The sequence below is a fragment of the Colletes gigas genome, unplaced genomic scaffold (assembly GCF_013123115.1).
Source record: "Colletes gigas isolate AHSC1104 unplaced genomic scaffold, ASM1312311v1 Colletes_gigas_Sc00006, whole genome shotgun sequence".
NCBI classification, from domain to species: domain Eukaryota; kingdom Metazoa; phylum Arthropoda; class Insecta; order Hymenoptera; family Colletidae; genus Colletes; species Colletes gigas.
Genome location: NW_025106635.1, coordinates 1,134,161 through 1,150,782, shown reverse-complemented (window position 1 = coordinate 1,150,782; position 16,622 = coordinate 1,134,161). Strand labels below are relative to the sequence as shown.

The following is a 16,622-nucleotide window of genomic DNA, read 5'->3' as shown; positions in this document are numbered from 1 at the left end:
TATTTATCTCTCAAAATTTAACAGTACATTCTTAAATATGAAGTGGGGGAAAAAAATTGATAATTTTGAGGCCTCATATGAACCCAATTGCAGTGGTATCTTGTCGTCTTTGATGAAGTCAGCTTATCGACTATATGTATAGAGTGAGATACCGAATGAAACGCGTATAAAACAATTGCTATATAGTGAAGAAAGACTTGGTATCGCAGTGAAGGGTATCTTAGGCGTTCGAATAACATAGAGAATCATAAGTAAGTGAGTGAGTAAAATGATTTCACGGAGGCCTTGGGACAAGGGTAAAAGGAAGTCGATAGGCGAGTAAACGCGACCGAACGGGCAAACAGAGGCAGGGAAAGAGGCAATTTCGTTAAATGGCTGTCCACGAAAGAGTGTGTTTTCGAGCGGAGGATTCGATTTTAGGAAATCACGGCAGAGCGATCGCGCTGGCGGATGGACGGAGGAGAAGAACGAGGACGAGCTGCCGAGGAAGCGGAGTGGGAACGATAACTACGAAATATCCAATTATTCAATCGCCTCCCCAAGTCGGTCCGGTTTAATCGTCGCGGTCGTCCACGGTTTCACGGCTTAGAAACGCACCGTTTTCGACCGAGACGACTGCTTTGCTCGCGATACGCGGATATCTTTCTAGTCCTCGTTACAATCGCGAAACCGCGTCGAAAGAAACGAGAGAACTATGGATCGGGCTGACGACACAGCCACCCATCGATCCTTCGATCCGATCGATTTCGCTGTGTTCGCCGGGATGCTGGGAATCTCTACTGTGATCGGAGTCTATCAGGCGTACAAGTCGAGGAAAACCACCGACGCGGTTGGAGAATATTTATTGGGCGGGCAGAAGATGTCCATCTTTCCCATAAGCATGTCTCTGATTGCCAGGTAACCCAGCTGACGCGAGTATGGAGGGTAACGCATCCGCTTCCGGCGCGTCGCGACTTCTACTTCCGTGAAAATTAATTGTTATGTTTCGTTATGTTTGTATTTGTTCGAATTATGGTTTTCAACCCTTGAGTGGAGTTCAACTCTCGATTAATTATTTTATTCAGTGTCGGTGGTTATCGAATCTGTAAATGGAAATCAATCTTTGACCCTTTGCACTCCGAATTATATTTGAATTTTGGTACCAGCAGCTTCCAACGATTTTAAGTGTTTTATTTGAAATTTACGTTAGCTAAAAAGTAGGGTAAATGTAAAGAAATAAAGGAACAAACAAGTTCAATTAAATATCTATTTTATTTTTACATCGTTGTTGTATTTTTTAATTTTCAAATTAAACAAATTTAAACAAATAAAGGAACAAACAAATTCAATTAAATATCTATTTCATTTACAATATTGTTGAATTTTATCATTTTCAAATTGGGCAAATTTAAACAAATAGAGGAGCAAACAAATTCAATTAAATATCTATTTTATTTACATCATTGTTGTATCTTTTAATTTTCAAATTAAACAAATGTAAGGAAGTTGACTTCCTCGGGACTAGTTTCTAAAGGGTCCTGCGCGCGCATGGGAGAAGAGGAAGTCAGGTTTTTGGAAACACGTGGGATTGCGGTGAAAAGTGTAAAAGTGAGACGATCGAGAATAAACATCGAATGTGGATTCTTTCGCAGAGAAGCTCTTCGCGTTGTTCTTGACTGGCCCCTTTTGGTATTCCCCATAATTATAAAATTATAATATTATAAAATTATAAAATTGTAAAGTTATAAAATTATAAATTTATAAAATTATAAAGTTATAAAATTATACAAATTTAAACAAATTCAATTAAATATCTATTTTATTTACATCATTGTTGTATTTTTTAATTTTCAAATTAAACAAATTTAGACAAATAAAGGAACAAAACAAATTCAATTAAATATCTATTTTATTTACATCATTGTTGTATTTTTCTAATTTCCAAGTGTACGATATCTCCTCGGTTTGGACTTAAAAAAATGTCGAATCACACGGTGCGCAAAGGGTTGAGGGTTGAAATTTCCTCGGTTCGATTTTCAGCTACATATCGGGAATAGCGATCCTCGGTCTGCCCGCCGAAATGTACGTCTACGGTACGCAATACTGGAGCATCCTCTTCGCCGATCTGTGCGTCCCCGTAACAATGGCCGTCGTCTATCTGCCCGTCTTCTACGGTCTTGGGATCACTTCTTCCTACGAGGTATCACAGCGTCCACTTTACTTTAATCTTCGACGGAATTGCCTCTCTACTCGTTCTTCCCGGTTTCAGTACTTAAATCTGAGGTTCAACAACGCGGTTCGATTGACGGGCTCGGTGATATTTTTGATAAAAATGGTAAATAAAAAAGCCTCGTCTCGAACGAACAACGCCTCGAACACCCACATGTGTGTTTCTCGCTTTCCAGCTACTCTATATACCGCTGGTGATATACGTCCCCGCGCTGGCGTTCAATCAAGTGACAGGAATGAACCTCCACGCGACGGCCCTGTTGGTCTGTGCCGTCTGCATATTCTACACTACTTTGGTGAGAGGAATGCGAAGAAACGCCGATCTTCCGAGCCCCTATACACTCGAGACATCCCCCTCGCGCTCGGCGTTCGCGCGCCAGACGACACACGATGCATTTTACAGGGCGGATTGAAGGCGGTCGTGTGGACGGACGCTATCCAGACGATCGTGATGTTCGGGGGCGTGATGGTCGTCGCTACACTCGGTACGATGCGTATAGGTGGAATCGAACGGGTCTGGGAAAGAAATCGCGACACAGGGAGAATCGAATTCTTCAAGTAAGAAAACCACTCCTCTTCACCCTTTGGCTTCATTTCACACCATTTCCTTTCCTTCGCGATAGCATGAACCCGGACCCAACAGCTCGACACACGTTCTGGACAGTGGCTGTCGGTGGCTACTTGAATTGGTTGGCAAATTGCTCGGTGAATCAGTCGATGGTGCAACGATGCCTCTCTATGCCTAACCTCAAAAAGGCTAACGCGTAAGTTGATTCCCCTCGTTCGGTTCCAGCGGATACTACACCTCTTTTCTACTCCTACCTTTCAGAACGATCGTGATAATGACCATCGGCATAATAATCATAGTCTCGTTGAGTTGCTACACCGGTCTCGTCATTTTCGCGGCGTTTTACGACTGCGATCCCGTCACCACCAAGGTAACGCGATAAAACCCTCGATCGTCTCTATCGATTTCCATCGATGCGTTCACTTTCAGCGAATAAGGAAACCGGACCAACTGCTGCCGTATTTCGTGATGGAGATGACCGGATCGATCCCCGGGCTACCAGGACTCTTCGTCGCGGGTGTGTTCAGCGCCGCGTTAAGGTAATTTAGTCGTATTTTTTATACTCGCGCGACGTTACTTCTCGTAATCGCCACCAGAGGCGTTGCTCTCTCGTATGCTCTTCACCAACCCCTTTCTACACACGTACAGATTCAAACGCATTACCTTTCTTTCCCTTCAGTACCATGTCCACGGGATTGAATTCTATGTCCGGAGTGATATACGGGGACATGATTAAACCGTGGTTCCGCAACCCCGTCTCGGAAGTAACGGCCAGTCGAACGATGCAGGGGATCGTGGTCGTGATCGGTGCTATCTGCGTAGGGCTTGTTTTCCTCGTCGAGAAACTCACTGGACTCATACAGGTGAATCTTTCCCCTTTTTTCTCCGCGTACAGAGTGTATTAGGTACAATCGATTCTATCTTTAACGCTAGAAGGACTGAAACTTAGTATATATTGCCAAAAAGCAGTCAAAATTACTGCATCGTGAAAGAAATTTGTTTAAAATTAATTTAGGGCGCAAAAGAAATAAAATAAACAACTTGTTGGAACAAGTATCACTTCATAAGGATTCGACTAACAAGTGCTACTTTAGCTTAATCTTTTGTCTCTAATTGAAATTAAAAAGCAGTCGAAATGACTTCCGCGGGCGATCTGGTGTTAAGAATAAGTCGAGAAAAAGAAACAACGCTCGTTTCGATCAATTTTTATTATGTCACGGCAGGCTTGCAGGAGTTTATCAGGGATAACAGCGGGACCTTTGCTCGGAATGTTCACCCTAGGCATGTTCTTTCCGTTTGCAAACTCCGCGGTAAGAAACGTCGCGTCCATTAGCCTTTATCAATCATCGTGTATGTTCAATCTCGTTCTCTGCTCCTCTTCCGATCTTTCGTCGGTTGTTTGAACCGCAACAGGGGGCGCTGGTGGGTGGACTGGTCAGTCTGAACCTCGTCGCCTGGATCTCGTTTGGTACCCAAGCAGCAATCTCTACGGGGGATATAAACTATTCCGTCAAGCCGATATCCATCGACGGATGTCCGGATGCGCTCAAAAACCGCGTCAACAATCTTACCCTAATCGCTGAAAATGCGACGTCGTAAGTAACGCAAGTCCCTCGACCGCGTCCTGTTTTTTTTAACACGTTCCCTTTCTCGTTTCCAGCGAGCAACTCTTTTTCCTATATAGAATGTCCTACCTCTGGTACACGTGGGTCGGATTTCTAACCGCGATTATCCTCGGTGTTCTCGTCTCTTGGATCACCGGTGGGAACGTGCCCAAATCGGGCGACGAGAAATTATACACTCCGATGGTACGCGGTTTTCTACGTTCAAAACTTTCGGCCACGAATCGACAGGTACGACGTCCATCTTAAAACTCGATCTCACGAAATACTTCTGAGAGTGTTATCTCGGTTCGTAGGACTCCATGCAGCTGGCCAAAATCGAAACGACCGCTTCGAACGGCTCTGAACTCGTCGCATCGCGCGCGGGAAGGAAAGGAAGGGAGAAATGAATACGCACAGTCGTTTGAAAACATCCAACCATTATATGTATTTTCAAATTCCAACCCTTACATGATCGTCACATGCATACGTAGAAAACGCGTTCGAGTAAACGCGTTCGGGCAACGAACAGAAAGAGAACATTATATAATCTAAAGATCAAAGGAAGATAGATAACACAGTTTTTGCGTAAACGTTTCTCGTTGATCGTTCGTTCCATCCAGCAGACGTCTTTGTCCTTCTCCCACTCACACTCTGTCCCTGAGAAACCACGGATTGAACCACGGAATTTCAAGGATCGCGAGCACCTACAGCGCGGCTCCGACGCCTCGTCTCACCGAGACGCGCCACTTTCTGTACTTTTTCCGTGGCCCCACGACCCTGATCCTCAACGAGTGTTCGATATATGCTGGGCACCATCCTTCGCGGCCTTAAAACGTGCAGCTTAAGAGGCGAGCGGCGACATGCCGATCGTTCTTGGATCTTGCTGACCGGGCTGAGCAGGTGGTCCGGGTTGCGGTCCGGCTTCCAAGTTCTTCAACAGCTGATTCAACCAGTGCTTCGTCGACGCGTCCTCTTGCAAGCACGTCGCGAACGTATTGTCCCTGAGTTGATCGGGCAAGCATTGCCTCAGCGCCAATAACGCTCTATTGAACATATAAAACAAAATGAAATCGATCAAACAGTCATACTACCATTAGAAATACGTGTGTATGATTTAGCCATACCGTGGATTGTCCGACAATCGTAGATAACACCTGACCACGTGCTTCAATAGTCTAGCGGAAGGATCCTTGGCCAAAGACAGTACCATTTTCCCTAATATCATTGCCACGTGACTGAATCTGTCGTACGTCTGGCATATGTACGACAGACCACTGTCATCCAGCAAAATCTTTTGCAATATGAAAGTGGCTACTGTCTTGCTCAGCTCGGAACCGCTCTCCATTATTCTCAGGCATAGTGGAATGATCTCTGTGGTGAGCAGGAACGTTATCACCTCTTGTTCGTCGGTTTTCACCAGCGCTCCTATCACTCCCAGGCTGGTTAGCCTCAGGTACTCGAACGGGCGAGTCTTGCTGACCGTATGCAGGAACGGGTACAAGAACAAGGGCACGTGAGCCTGAAAGTATACACGATCGATGTACATCGATAAATAATTGCAGAGATTAACTACGTTACCTGTAGAAAGGCAGATCTAGTTTCCGGATGGCTTGCTACGCATTGTAATAGAGCCAACGCGTTGCACACTCGGTTGCTCTGGTACGCAGTGAGAGTAGCTGGATTAATGGCCGGGTAAATGTTTATTATTTCCTGAAGCAACGACGCACTCGTACCGAACGAATGCCAAAGCATTGGCGCCAAATCGGGCACCACTTCGCGTTTCTTGCTCAGCTCCAACAACGCGTTCTCCCTCGTCTCGGGGTTCGATAATTCGATTATCCAGGTGTACACTTTCTCGCGATCCACCGTCGACTGCAACGCAGCCGGACTTTGCTGCGAACTCATCGCGACGAGGAATCGTTTAACTCTGTTCGTTGTTTCCTTTCGACTTTAACAGTCGGCCGGCCGACCGGCCCTGTTCCGACTTCTCGATTAATCGTCCGAATCGCCGATTTCGAGCAAAAACAAATTTATAGGTTATAGGTTATGCGGCGAGCTCTTACGACGAGGTACCAGCTTGCGAGTCTGCTCGAATAATTGCTCCGTCGAATCGATTGTTTCACACCGCGTGCAATGGTTCGTGTTTCTTTCAAAATCTATGCTATTTACGCACGAGCTTCTCGTTGTCTTTTTCCTGCGATATTACCGTCTCGCCAGGCCTCGTTTCTTCACGGCAGAATGCTTTGGCTGAACCTTGATGCTTACTGGGTGACTGGGATGCGGGTGCCCTTGATGCCGCCGGTGACAGAGTTTGGACGACCCTGATTTGCGCGGGATCGCGAGCAGTAGAAGGGTGAGGGGAAAATTTGTCATTATTTTTGTTTCATTATTAATCTAGGAACTTTCATCCTCTAATTACGGGGCTACTAGACCGTTGAAGCTGAGACATCGATTCGAGTACCGAAACTATAACCTAAAACTAGTCGAACCACGATCGTTTCACAACTTATTGTCTTAACAAATTGAATCACTTTAGGGCTACAGAAGCCTGCTCTTATTTTGTACAGAATGCTTTAAATGATCTAGGCATATGGTTTCCGGAAAATCATCGAGTCAATAGTTTTCAACGAGCTACGATAAGACGGAATAGACAAAGTTCGTTTATAGAATATCTCAGATTTCAGTGGCCAAACTTTGTCAGTGTATTCTTTGTATTGAAATAAGTAATATATGTTATGTAATCATGTGTTGTTTAGAGCTTTGTTCGAGAGTTATGATAGAAATATGGGATAGCTTGGGAACGAGGCTTAGGAACTGATATAGTGACTTTCCCCTGACGCCATACGATCCATGTTACTATATTATAAGAGTTTTTAGTATAAGTCAGTGATGTCAGATTGAGCACCGGGTGCACTACTCTATCTATGCCAAATCGCGCGTACGTGAGCTCGTGGAGTTTCGAAAAGTCGAGAAAGGCAAACTGACGCATGCCCCCTTTCTCGATTCCCCGAAGTAATTTCGTACCGTCTTATGGGAGTCGAGAGAGGAAGGCTCATTTGCCTTCTCGCGCTTGAACAACTAAGATTCGACCTCACGTCGACGGCATACGATTCCAAGTCTCTCGACTGCCCAAGTATCTTTTATATTCCGACCTTTGTATGTAGACGAACATAAGCAAGATACTGTAATGAAATAAATTTTCTCAAATTTTTCTTACGGGAACACACGTTTTAAGACCCCCTGATCATATTTGTATTATTAAAAAGAAATAAATTTATTTTTATTATTCCTATATACGAGCGTACATATGTATATCATATCAGATATCACTTCTGATATATCTGGCGACGTATAACCATTACTGCTGGCTACTGCTGGCCTCTGCTAACATCTCCCAACATGTGCGGGCTTCTGCCTGCCTCTGCTGGCCCCTGCTGACCCCTGCTGACCACACCTGATACTTCCGACAACGTGTAACGATTACTACTGGTTACTACCAGCCTCTCCCAGCCTCTGTTGGCCTCTCCTGACCTCCTCTTATATTTCTGACGCCGTATAACAATTACGACCGACTTCTGCCAACCTCCGCTGGCCTCTGCTGACCACTGCTGACCACCATCGATGCTTCCGACAACGTGTGACGATTACTACATGTTACTGCTTGCCCCTGCTGGTCTCTGCTTGCCTCTGCAAGCCTCTGCTGTCCCCTACTGACCCCTACTGACCCCCCCTAACCCCTACTGACCACTGCTGACCACCATCGATGCTTCCGACAACGTGTGACGATTACAACTTGCCACTGCTTGCCCCTGCTGGTCTCTGCTTGCCTCTGCAAGCCTCTGCTGTCCCCTACTGACCCCTACTGACCCCTACTGACCCCCCCTAACCCCTACTGACCACTGCTGACCACCATCGATGCTTCCGACAACGTGTGACGATTACAACTTGCCACTGCTTGCCCCTGCTGGTCTCTGCTTGCCTCTGCAAGCCTCTGCTGTCCCCTACTGACCCCTACTGACCCCCCCTAACCCCTACTGACCCCTGCTGACCACTGCTGACCCTTGTTAACAACTTCCGCCATGATATATATGTATTAAAACATTGTATAATGTAAATCTATGGCAATAAATGATATAATTACAAAGAATTCTATGTCTTCTCATCATCTTATACCTTTCTTTCCTTTCCTCTTAGTTATAAGACTCCCTGAAACTCCTTGGTTTCCCTGAACCCACTAAGAAGTCTTAAAACACCTCGGAAGTCCTTCAAATCAGAACTTTGCTAAAAATTCAGAGTTTCCAAGAAATTTTCAAGAAATTCCAAGACTTCCCAGCTGTTTCAGGCTTTTCCAGCTGTTTCAGGACTTTCCAATTGTTTCAGGACTTTCCAATTTTTCGGATTTCCAAAATTAAGTCGTTTCAGGGTTTTCCAGCTGTTTCAGGACTTTCCAGGCGTTTCAGGACTTTCCAATTTTTCGGGATTTCCAAAATTAAGTCGTTTCAGGGGTTTCAGGATGTTTCAGGACTTTCCAATTTTTCGGAGGTTCCAAAATTAAGTCGTTTCAGGGGTTTCAGGATGTTTCAGGGCTTTCCAGGTGTTTCAGGGCTTTCCAATTTTTCGGGATTTCTAAAATTAAGTCGTTTCAGGGGTTTCAGGATGTTTCAGGACTTTCCAATTTTTCGGAGGTTCCAAAATTAAGTCGTTTCAGGGGTTTCCAGCTGTTTCAGGACTTTCCAGCTGTTTCAGGACTTTCCAATTTTTCGGGATTTCCAAAATTAAGTCGTTTCAGGGTTTTCAGGATGTTTCAGGACTTTCCAATTTTTCGGAGGTTCCAAAATTAAGTCGTTTCAGGGTTTTCCAGCTGTTTCAGGACTTTCAAACTGTTTCAGGACTTTTAAATTTTTGATTTTGGCAGCAAGTACGAGAGCTGGACACTTTGGGAATCCAATTTTAACCGGGAAACGGTCTCTTAAAACTAAGGGAATGATTTGGAGAGGAAAAGAAAGGTAAAAATGATGAGAACAAATAGAATTCTGTTAAATTATATCATTTATTGTCATAGATTTACATTATACAAGGTTCGAATACTTATACATCATGTTAGAAGTTGATAACAAGGGTCAGCAGTGGTCAGCCGTGGTCGGCAGGGCCAACAGAGGCCAGCAGAGGGATGCAGAGGGATGCAGAGGGATGCAGAGGCATGCAGAGACAAGTAGTAATAGGTATACGTTGTCAGAAGTATCAGGGGTGGTCAGCAGAGGCTAGCGGAGGCCAGCAGAAGCCAGCGGAGACCATCAGTGGCAAGCAGGGGCCAGCAGGGGCAAGCAGTAGCAAGTTGCAATCGTCATACGTTGTTGGAAGTATCAGGAGTGGTCAGCAGAGTCCAGCAGAGGTAGGCAGGAGTCAGTGGTAATCGTTATGCGTTGTCAGAAATATAAGCGGTGGTCAGCAGAGGCCAGCAGAGGCTGGGAGAGGCTGGCAGTAGCAAGTTGCAATCGTCATACGTTGTCGAAAGTATAAGGAGTGGTCAGCAGGGGTCAGTAGGGGCCAGCAGGGGTCAGTAGGGGCAAGCAGGGGCCAGCAGGGGCAAGCAGTAGCAAGTTGCAGTCGTCATACGTTGTTGGAAGTATCAGGAGTGGTCAGCAGAGGCTAGCAGAGGCAAGCAGAGGTAGGCAGGAGTCAGTGGTAATCGTTATGCGTTGTCAGAAATATAAGCGGTGGTCAGCAGAGGCCAGCAGAGGCTGAGAGAGGCTGGCAGTAGCAAGTTGCAATCGTCATACGTTGTCGGAAGTATCAAGAGTGGCCAGCAGCGGTCGGCAGAGGCCAGCGCAGACCTGTAGGAAAATTCCAAAGTACATGTAGTCATACCTAGTACCTCGTACTTTGTACCTTATTACTACTGAGGGGACAGGGGGTCAAATAACAAGCCCACGATCTACCCCACGATTATTACGCAGTATATTCGCGAGTGTGGAGGTGTAGCCACACGTATGTTAAAGTTACAATGATGTTACGACGTCTTTACCCGACTGGTCGTAACGCGTCTCTAACAGGGACTCGGCTAGAACACGTCTAAAACGAACTGAGCCTATGACAATGCCATCGTTAACCGACTGGCCTTGAACGCGTATCACAGACTGAACGTAACGAAGTCTTTAACAAGACCGAGTGTCTTTCCTTAACCTAATAGTGAAGGGAGAGAAAAGGAGACAGGACAGAAAGACGGAAAGACGGTAAAACGAAACTAGAAAATACTTAGCGTAGGGAGAGTTTAGCTACGGTGAAAGGGAGTAATGAAAATCAAGGGGCACGCCAAGTGTTTAACAAGACGATCAGACTTGCACGAGACCGTGGGAAAATCGAGAAATGGAAAGCTTAAAACTATCCTAACATTCCATTCCCATTCATACCCTGGCAAGGGCGAAGTGGCTAATACAATGGCCGCTACACTGCTACAGGTTAAAAGGTGTATAACTGGGTAAAACAGTTTTACGACCCGCGAACTCAAGTTAGACACCAGTGGAGGCATGTAGAGACCAGCATAGACCAGCATAGGAGACGGAGGACAGCAGAAATTACTTTGGCCAGCTTCGAACAATCGAGAAAGATGGGCATGTGTCAGAGTGCCTTTCTCGACTCTCCGAAACTAAGAGCTCACGCATGCGCGATCTGGCATAGGTAAGAAAGTGAAACGAGGTGTCCCCGGTGCACCCGGGACTACGTCTGGTTTATACGTATAACACATAGAAGGGAAACTCTTGGTTAAACGTAATCTAACCTCTCTATACACGTTAAACTAAAAAATTGATGTCTTATCGGTAACTATGGAACTTAAGCGATCGAAATGTTATCCAACAATCGAATTAGCTTAGCAACGATCCATCGTTCGAATAATTTTCATGTTACAATAAATCATAATACATCCTGAAGGACTGTATTAATTTTCCAAGTTCATACCAGTAATGATCTCTACGTTAGTTCACCATATAGCGACAAATTTGGACGAAAGTCGTAAATTGAAATCGTCGTAATGCTTATAAATATCGATCACATGCAGCTGCACTTATTTCTTCATTTAAACCCTCGTTGCTGTACTCCTAATGATACTCGAAAGATATTTAGAAGCTCATCGGCTATATATATGTAATACGTGCTTTGCATTTCCTCTTACACGTAAGAATAAACGTCGCGTTGCCCGGGCACACGGTTCTCCGGTTGCCAAAACTAATAAATCGCGTCAATGATCGAACTGATAAATACTTAGGAAGCGTATCAATGTCTAACACCGAAAAGTCCATCATAAAATATCACTCGAAATGTTCTGAAAGTATCATTTCACACGATTTCGTCCCAATCCTCAACCTAAGACTCTTTTCCCGCCAATTTCCTAACTATGCGGTCGAGCATGGTGTTCCGCCAATTCTGAGTGTTTATTTCTCAACGAACGCGAAAGCTATTAACGTCAGAGTGATCGATACAGTATCGTGATCACGATCAAAGCACTTTCTGGACGAAGAACATTTTTATTCGACCGAAAATTAGAAGACCATGGCGTCGCGATGTGTCTGTCGGAAGCAAAGTCGAAGAGGTTGAGAGAGAAGCTGTCTGGTAGCAGGGGCGACATATCTCGTGCCATCTGTAGTTGCGAAATAAATCGAAGCAATGCGTTTATCAACGAACTGACCAAGATCCGTCGCCCGTCGGGTTCAAAGTAGCCACGAGAAGCCGGACTCGAGGTCCCGTCAAGCCCTGTGACCTTTCGTAGTTTGTGGTGACCTTCACGTGAGCTTGGCCGTGGAACTTGCACGGACTGCCCACCCACTTGCTCCTCGTCTCTACACTTTAACGCCGCGAAACGCTATTTCGAGCAAAAGTACGCGTGTACCCTCCGTGTCGGATAAATCACTGCTCGTTCCGTAATTTCGTCGAGCATCACGAAGTAAGTTTTCACGGTTTTTTTTTCGTTCCTCGTCGTCGTGCTCGTATATTCCAATCCCCCATTAAAGTGGCAATACTTGGTCATTGACCTTTGATAAACTTGTGGACGCAACGTGCTCCTTTCGAGCACGACGATTTTCTGTCGGAAAATCAGCACCCACCGAATTGCGATTGGGACCGAACTTGATCTTGATCTTGATCGAGAAACGACACGATTTAAAGGAGCGACAAAATCCTCTTGATCAAGTTCTACTTGCAGCCGGCTGTTCGAGTGTTTTCTTCTTTCCACGATTTTCAAGTGACCGAACAGTGAATCGACTCCGATGTTACTCGTGGGTAGAAGGGAAACTTCCGTCTTTTAAACCACATTTACAGTAGATGTATCTTTTTATTCGAGTTCTATTTATTTTCGCGTCGATTTTCTGTCACGATATCGCAAGTGTTTCGACAAAATTTATGAATTTGTTGCAGGTGTTCCGATAATCGTTGTTTTAAAATTATTGTCAATAAATATTTATGTAGAGAACATTGGTAGCAAATTATTTTTTTCATCCACTCACTAATAGGACTCGGTATTTCGTTTATATAAAATTGTGAAGATACTATCGTGTGTTTTTTACTTTCCAAGATACCGTAGCATATCGATATGTAAATATTTGCACATTTAAATTTACACTGCTCTGATATAGATTGAAAACGAGCCAGCAAAATGTCAAGGGAACGCGCATCTAGAAGATTTTACCGTGTAGATAGCAGTAATGATTTGCTCGAGTTTATGGATCGTGGTTACACTGCGCAACACGAGAACAGATGGAATTTTGAAGTTGCATGGGAGGCTGCGAACAAAGGTATAAAAAGATCCAAGAGCAACGGCGGTTTCAAAGAAGAAAAATTTATTACGACTATTTTAATCTTGCTGGTTTCAGTTGGTGGTATATACACTGTAATAAGATCCAAAGCTTATGTTTCCACGGAGGAAATGGGAGACCAGTATTGTCTCATTGGTCCGTACAAAGAAATTTCAGCTCGTACAGAAGTCGAGGAAGCAGATTTCCCACGTAACAGTCCGTTGCATTTAGGTGTTCAAGTTCTACGCGATCAGGGATTTAAAGTAAGCCTAGATAATGTTATACGCGAAATTCAAGACGAACAGGAAACTATAGAAGGAAGCGTGTAATAGGCTGCAAATAGATTATTCGAAACTCATTCGTTGTTTCTGCAGAGAGTAAGTTCATGGTTGCTATATATGATCGTCGTACACCGAGAATAATAATTTGGCTATAGGCCAGGTGGAAGGCCAAAATTAATTCAATGACAATCGTCCCTACAGGCAAACTGTACAGGGTGTTTCGGATTCAAATGGGCTAGCATCGAGTTAGGGTCATAGGACTATAGAATGAATAAACTTGTGTAATAGTTTATAAGGCAACTTACTTCCAGAGAAAGAATTTATTTTAAACGTGAAACACCCTGCACAGTGACTCTTTGTTTTATCCAACTCTGCAAAATCAACGATGAACGAAAACGAATAGAATTTATGTTGTAAAATAAAAGCTCTTATTAAGGTGGTAACAGGAACATGGCTAGTGGACGGAAATCCACAAATAATACTCTTCGATATTGGAAGCGCCGCATGGAAGTTGGACGAATACAAACAGGAATTATGGAACACTTGCCACCTTGGTATTCCTCACCTGGACATAGAGGCGAACGACGCAGTTATCCTGGGCTACCTCGTTTGCCAATTTATTTCCGAGTTCAGGTAAACTTCGTGCACCGCAGAATACAATGTTCTTTATATCCGATCGATCGTTCACGAGACGTGAAATTTTTAATTGAAGAAAAGCTGCCGAAGGATATTCCGACGTTCCTCCCCGCGTGGTCGTCCACTGTCACGAATGGCAAGCAGGCGTTGGGATAATAGCTTTAAGAACTAGGCACGTGGACGTTGCCACGGTTTTCACCACCCACGCCACTCTGCTTGGAAGATATCTTTGCGCAGGAAAGACTGATTTTTATAATAATTTGGATAAGGTAACGTATCTCGATGCCTTTAAAGTTCAATTTCTACTGGCTCAGTACTATCCAAAAAGAGTGTGGAGTTTGATTGTATTTGTGTAGTTCAATGTCGACGAGGAGGCAGGGAAGCGGCAAATTTATCACAGATATTGTATGGAACGTGCAGCCTCTCATTTAGCGCACGTGTTCACAACCGTTTCGGACATAACCGGCTTCGAGGCTGAACATTTACTGAAACGAAAACCGGACATAATCACACCGAACGGGCTCAATGTAAAGAAATTCGCAGCGTTGCACGAGTTCCAAAATTTACACGCCGTTAGCAAAGAGAAAATACACGAGTTTGTCAGAGGTCACTTTTACGGGTTCGTACCACCATTAATTACGATCTAACGTTGCTTTTATTTTACATTAAATCTCTTTACGTATGTCCTGTGTGCAGTCATTATGATTTTGATCTGGATAAGACATTGTACTTCTTCATTGCTGGACGTTACGAGTTCGGGAACAAGGGCGCAGACATCTTTATCGAAGCATTGGCCAGATTAAATCATTATTTGAGGACGTCTAGGCCCGACATGACTGTAGTTGCTTTCCTTATTTTTCCAGCGCGAACCAATAATTTTAACGTAGAGTCATTACGTGGTCATGCTGTAAGTTGAACGACATGTTTCTTAAATCCGAAAGAAATGGGTAGTTTACTTTTTATGCCTGATTTCGTTCTCTCGTTCAAGGTCACCAAATCGTTGAGAGACACGATCAGCGACATACAACAAAAGATTGGAAAACGAATGTACGAATTGTGTCTATCCGGTCGTATGCCCGATGCACAAGATCTTCTACAAAAGGATGACACTATAAAAATTAAACGGTAGCGCCTGGGATTATTACTCGTCGTTGGTATCGATTAGGAATCGATTGGTTCTAATGTTTCTTTGTCGCAGGTGTTTGTATGCTTTGCAAAGGAACGGTTTACCGCCAGTCACCACCCACAATGTAGTGGACGATTGGAACGATCCGGTACTGACTTCTATCAGGAGATGCAATCTCTTCAATACTGTTAACGATCGAGTAAAGGTAACCTCAAAACCCTGTACAGTCGACAAGATGACAAATGATTGATACTACACGTTTGTTTCTAATCTTAGATAGTGTTCCATCCAGAATTCCTGTCATCGACAAACCCACTGTTTGGCCTAGACTACGAAGAGTTTGTCAGGGGATGCCACTTGGGCGTGTTCCCGTCTTATTACGAACCCTGGGGCTACACCCCCGCTGAATGTACTGTTATGGGCATTCCTAGTATCACTACGAATCTGTCTGGGTTTGGTTGCTTCATGCAAGAGCACATAGCAGACCCAATGAGTTATGGTATCTATATCGTAGACAGGCGATTCATCGGCCTGGAAAATACCATCCAGCAACTTGCTCAATACATGTTCGATTTTGCGCGACTCAGCCGTCGACAGCGTATCATTCAAAGAAATCGCACGGAACGTCTCAGCGATCTTCTCGACTGGAGAAATCTTGGAATCGTAAGTGTACCGATCTTTCACGCACTTTTATCGTTTTCATCAGCTATTTATCGAGCAAACGAATGTTCACAGTATTACCGCCAAGCGAGAATAAAGGCTTTGATGAAAGTCTATCCAGAATTAGTGTCGGAGTACGCCGAGGGTGGCGTGGGACGTTTCAGTTATCCGAGACCTATCAGCGAGCCACCATCGCCCTCTTCTTCGCGACATACTACACCCGCTGCTTCGGTTCACGGTTCTGACGATGAAGACGAGGACGAAGACGAAGTTGACGAAGAAAAAGAGGTTGGCACAATCCTCGTTTACATCTCAATTTAAACATAGAAATAATAAAATTGAAAATTCTTATTTTTCTTTTTGTTACAGCTACAAGAATTGCGCCAACCAAACGGCAGATAAAAGACTAACAATATTGGGGACAGTAGAATGTGATGAATAATTTACGTACACTCGAGGAATACTTTTAAGACGGTAATACGAGAATTTGTTGCCTGTGTGGTTCATCACGTTCTTTCATTATTTTCAGTTGCACCATCATATTACTCTCAGTTATACTTCTGTACCATGCATTCACACGCAAAGCTCAAACACGACGAGGCAATAGCGTAATATAATATATATAGAACAGTATTTATACGACACGCAAAATCATTGAAAACAACAGTCTTCCTCCGATCGAACTCCCGCATAATGTTCCATATATAAAAATGATATTGTTAAATTTTGAAAACTATATTTCATGTTATGCAT

The 16,622-nt window shown here is 44.2% G+C and overlaps 3 protein-coding genes across 6 annotated transcripts; 2 read left to right on the top strand and 1 right to left on the bottom strand.

Moving 5' to 3' along the window:
* Positions 1-434: 434 nt before the first annotated feature.
* LOC122395777 (sodium-coupled monocarboxylate transporter 1-like) lies at positions 435-4,836 on the top strand. Of its 3 annotated transcripts, XM_043393633.1 has the most exons (13): positions 435-897; positions 2,020-2,179; positions 2,249-2,314; positions 2,385-2,504; positions 2,612-2,766; positions 2,832-2,972; positions 3,038-3,146; positions 3,206-3,315; positions 3,456-3,639; positions 4,000-4,086; positions 4,190-4,371; positions 4,437-4,629; positions 4,695-4,836. In XM_043393633.1, exons 1-13 carry the CDS (start codon positions 695-697, stop codon positions 4,785-4,787), a joined length of 1,803 nt encoding a protein of 600 aa, XP_043249568.1. In that variant the 5' UTR covers positions 435-694; the 3' UTR covers positions 4,788-4,836. The 3 variants fall into 3 exon arrangements, with proteins under 3 accessions (XP_043249568.1, XP_043249567.1, XP_043249566.1); XM_043393632.1 differs by having other exon boundaries at positions 2,249-2,504; positions 2,612-2,972; XM_043393631.1 differs by having other exon boundaries at positions 2,249-2,766.
* Positions 4,821-6,978, bottom strand: LOC122395778 (CCR4-NOT transcription complex subunit 9). The gene is made up of 3 exons (XM_043393634.1): positions 5,959-6,978; positions 5,505-5,899; positions 4,821-5,423 (listed from the first exon to the last, which is right to left on the bottom strand). Exons 1-3 carry the CDS (start codon positions 6,283-6,285, stop codon positions 5,222-5,224), a joined length of 924 nt encoding a protein of 307 aa, XP_043249569.1. The 5' UTR covers positions 6,286-6,978; the 3' UTR covers positions 4,821-5,221.
* A 4,628-nt stretch (positions 6,979-11,606) lies between these two features.
* Positions 11,607-16,576, top strand: LOC122395870 (glycogen [starch] synthase). 2 transcript variants are annotated; one of them, XM_043393780.1, is made up of 12 exons: positions 11,607-12,253; positions 13,008-13,166; positions 13,245-13,429; positions 13,884-14,080; positions 14,160-14,352; positions 14,440-14,702; positions 14,780-14,990; positions 15,072-15,208; positions 15,282-15,414; positions 15,486-15,872; positions 15,945-16,157; positions 16,239-16,576. In XM_043393780.1, exons 2-12 carry the CDS (start codon positions 13,028-13,030, stop codon positions 16,269-16,271), a joined length of 2,091 nt encoding a protein of 696 aa, XP_043249715.1. In that variant the 5' UTR covers positions 11,607-12,253; positions 13,008-13,027; the 3' UTR covers positions 16,272-16,576. The 2 variants fall into 2 exon arrangements, with proteins under 2 accessions (XP_043249715.1, XP_043249714.1); XM_043393779.1 differs by having other exon boundaries at positions 11,607-12,318.
* Positions 16,577-16,622: the final 46 nt, after the last annotated feature.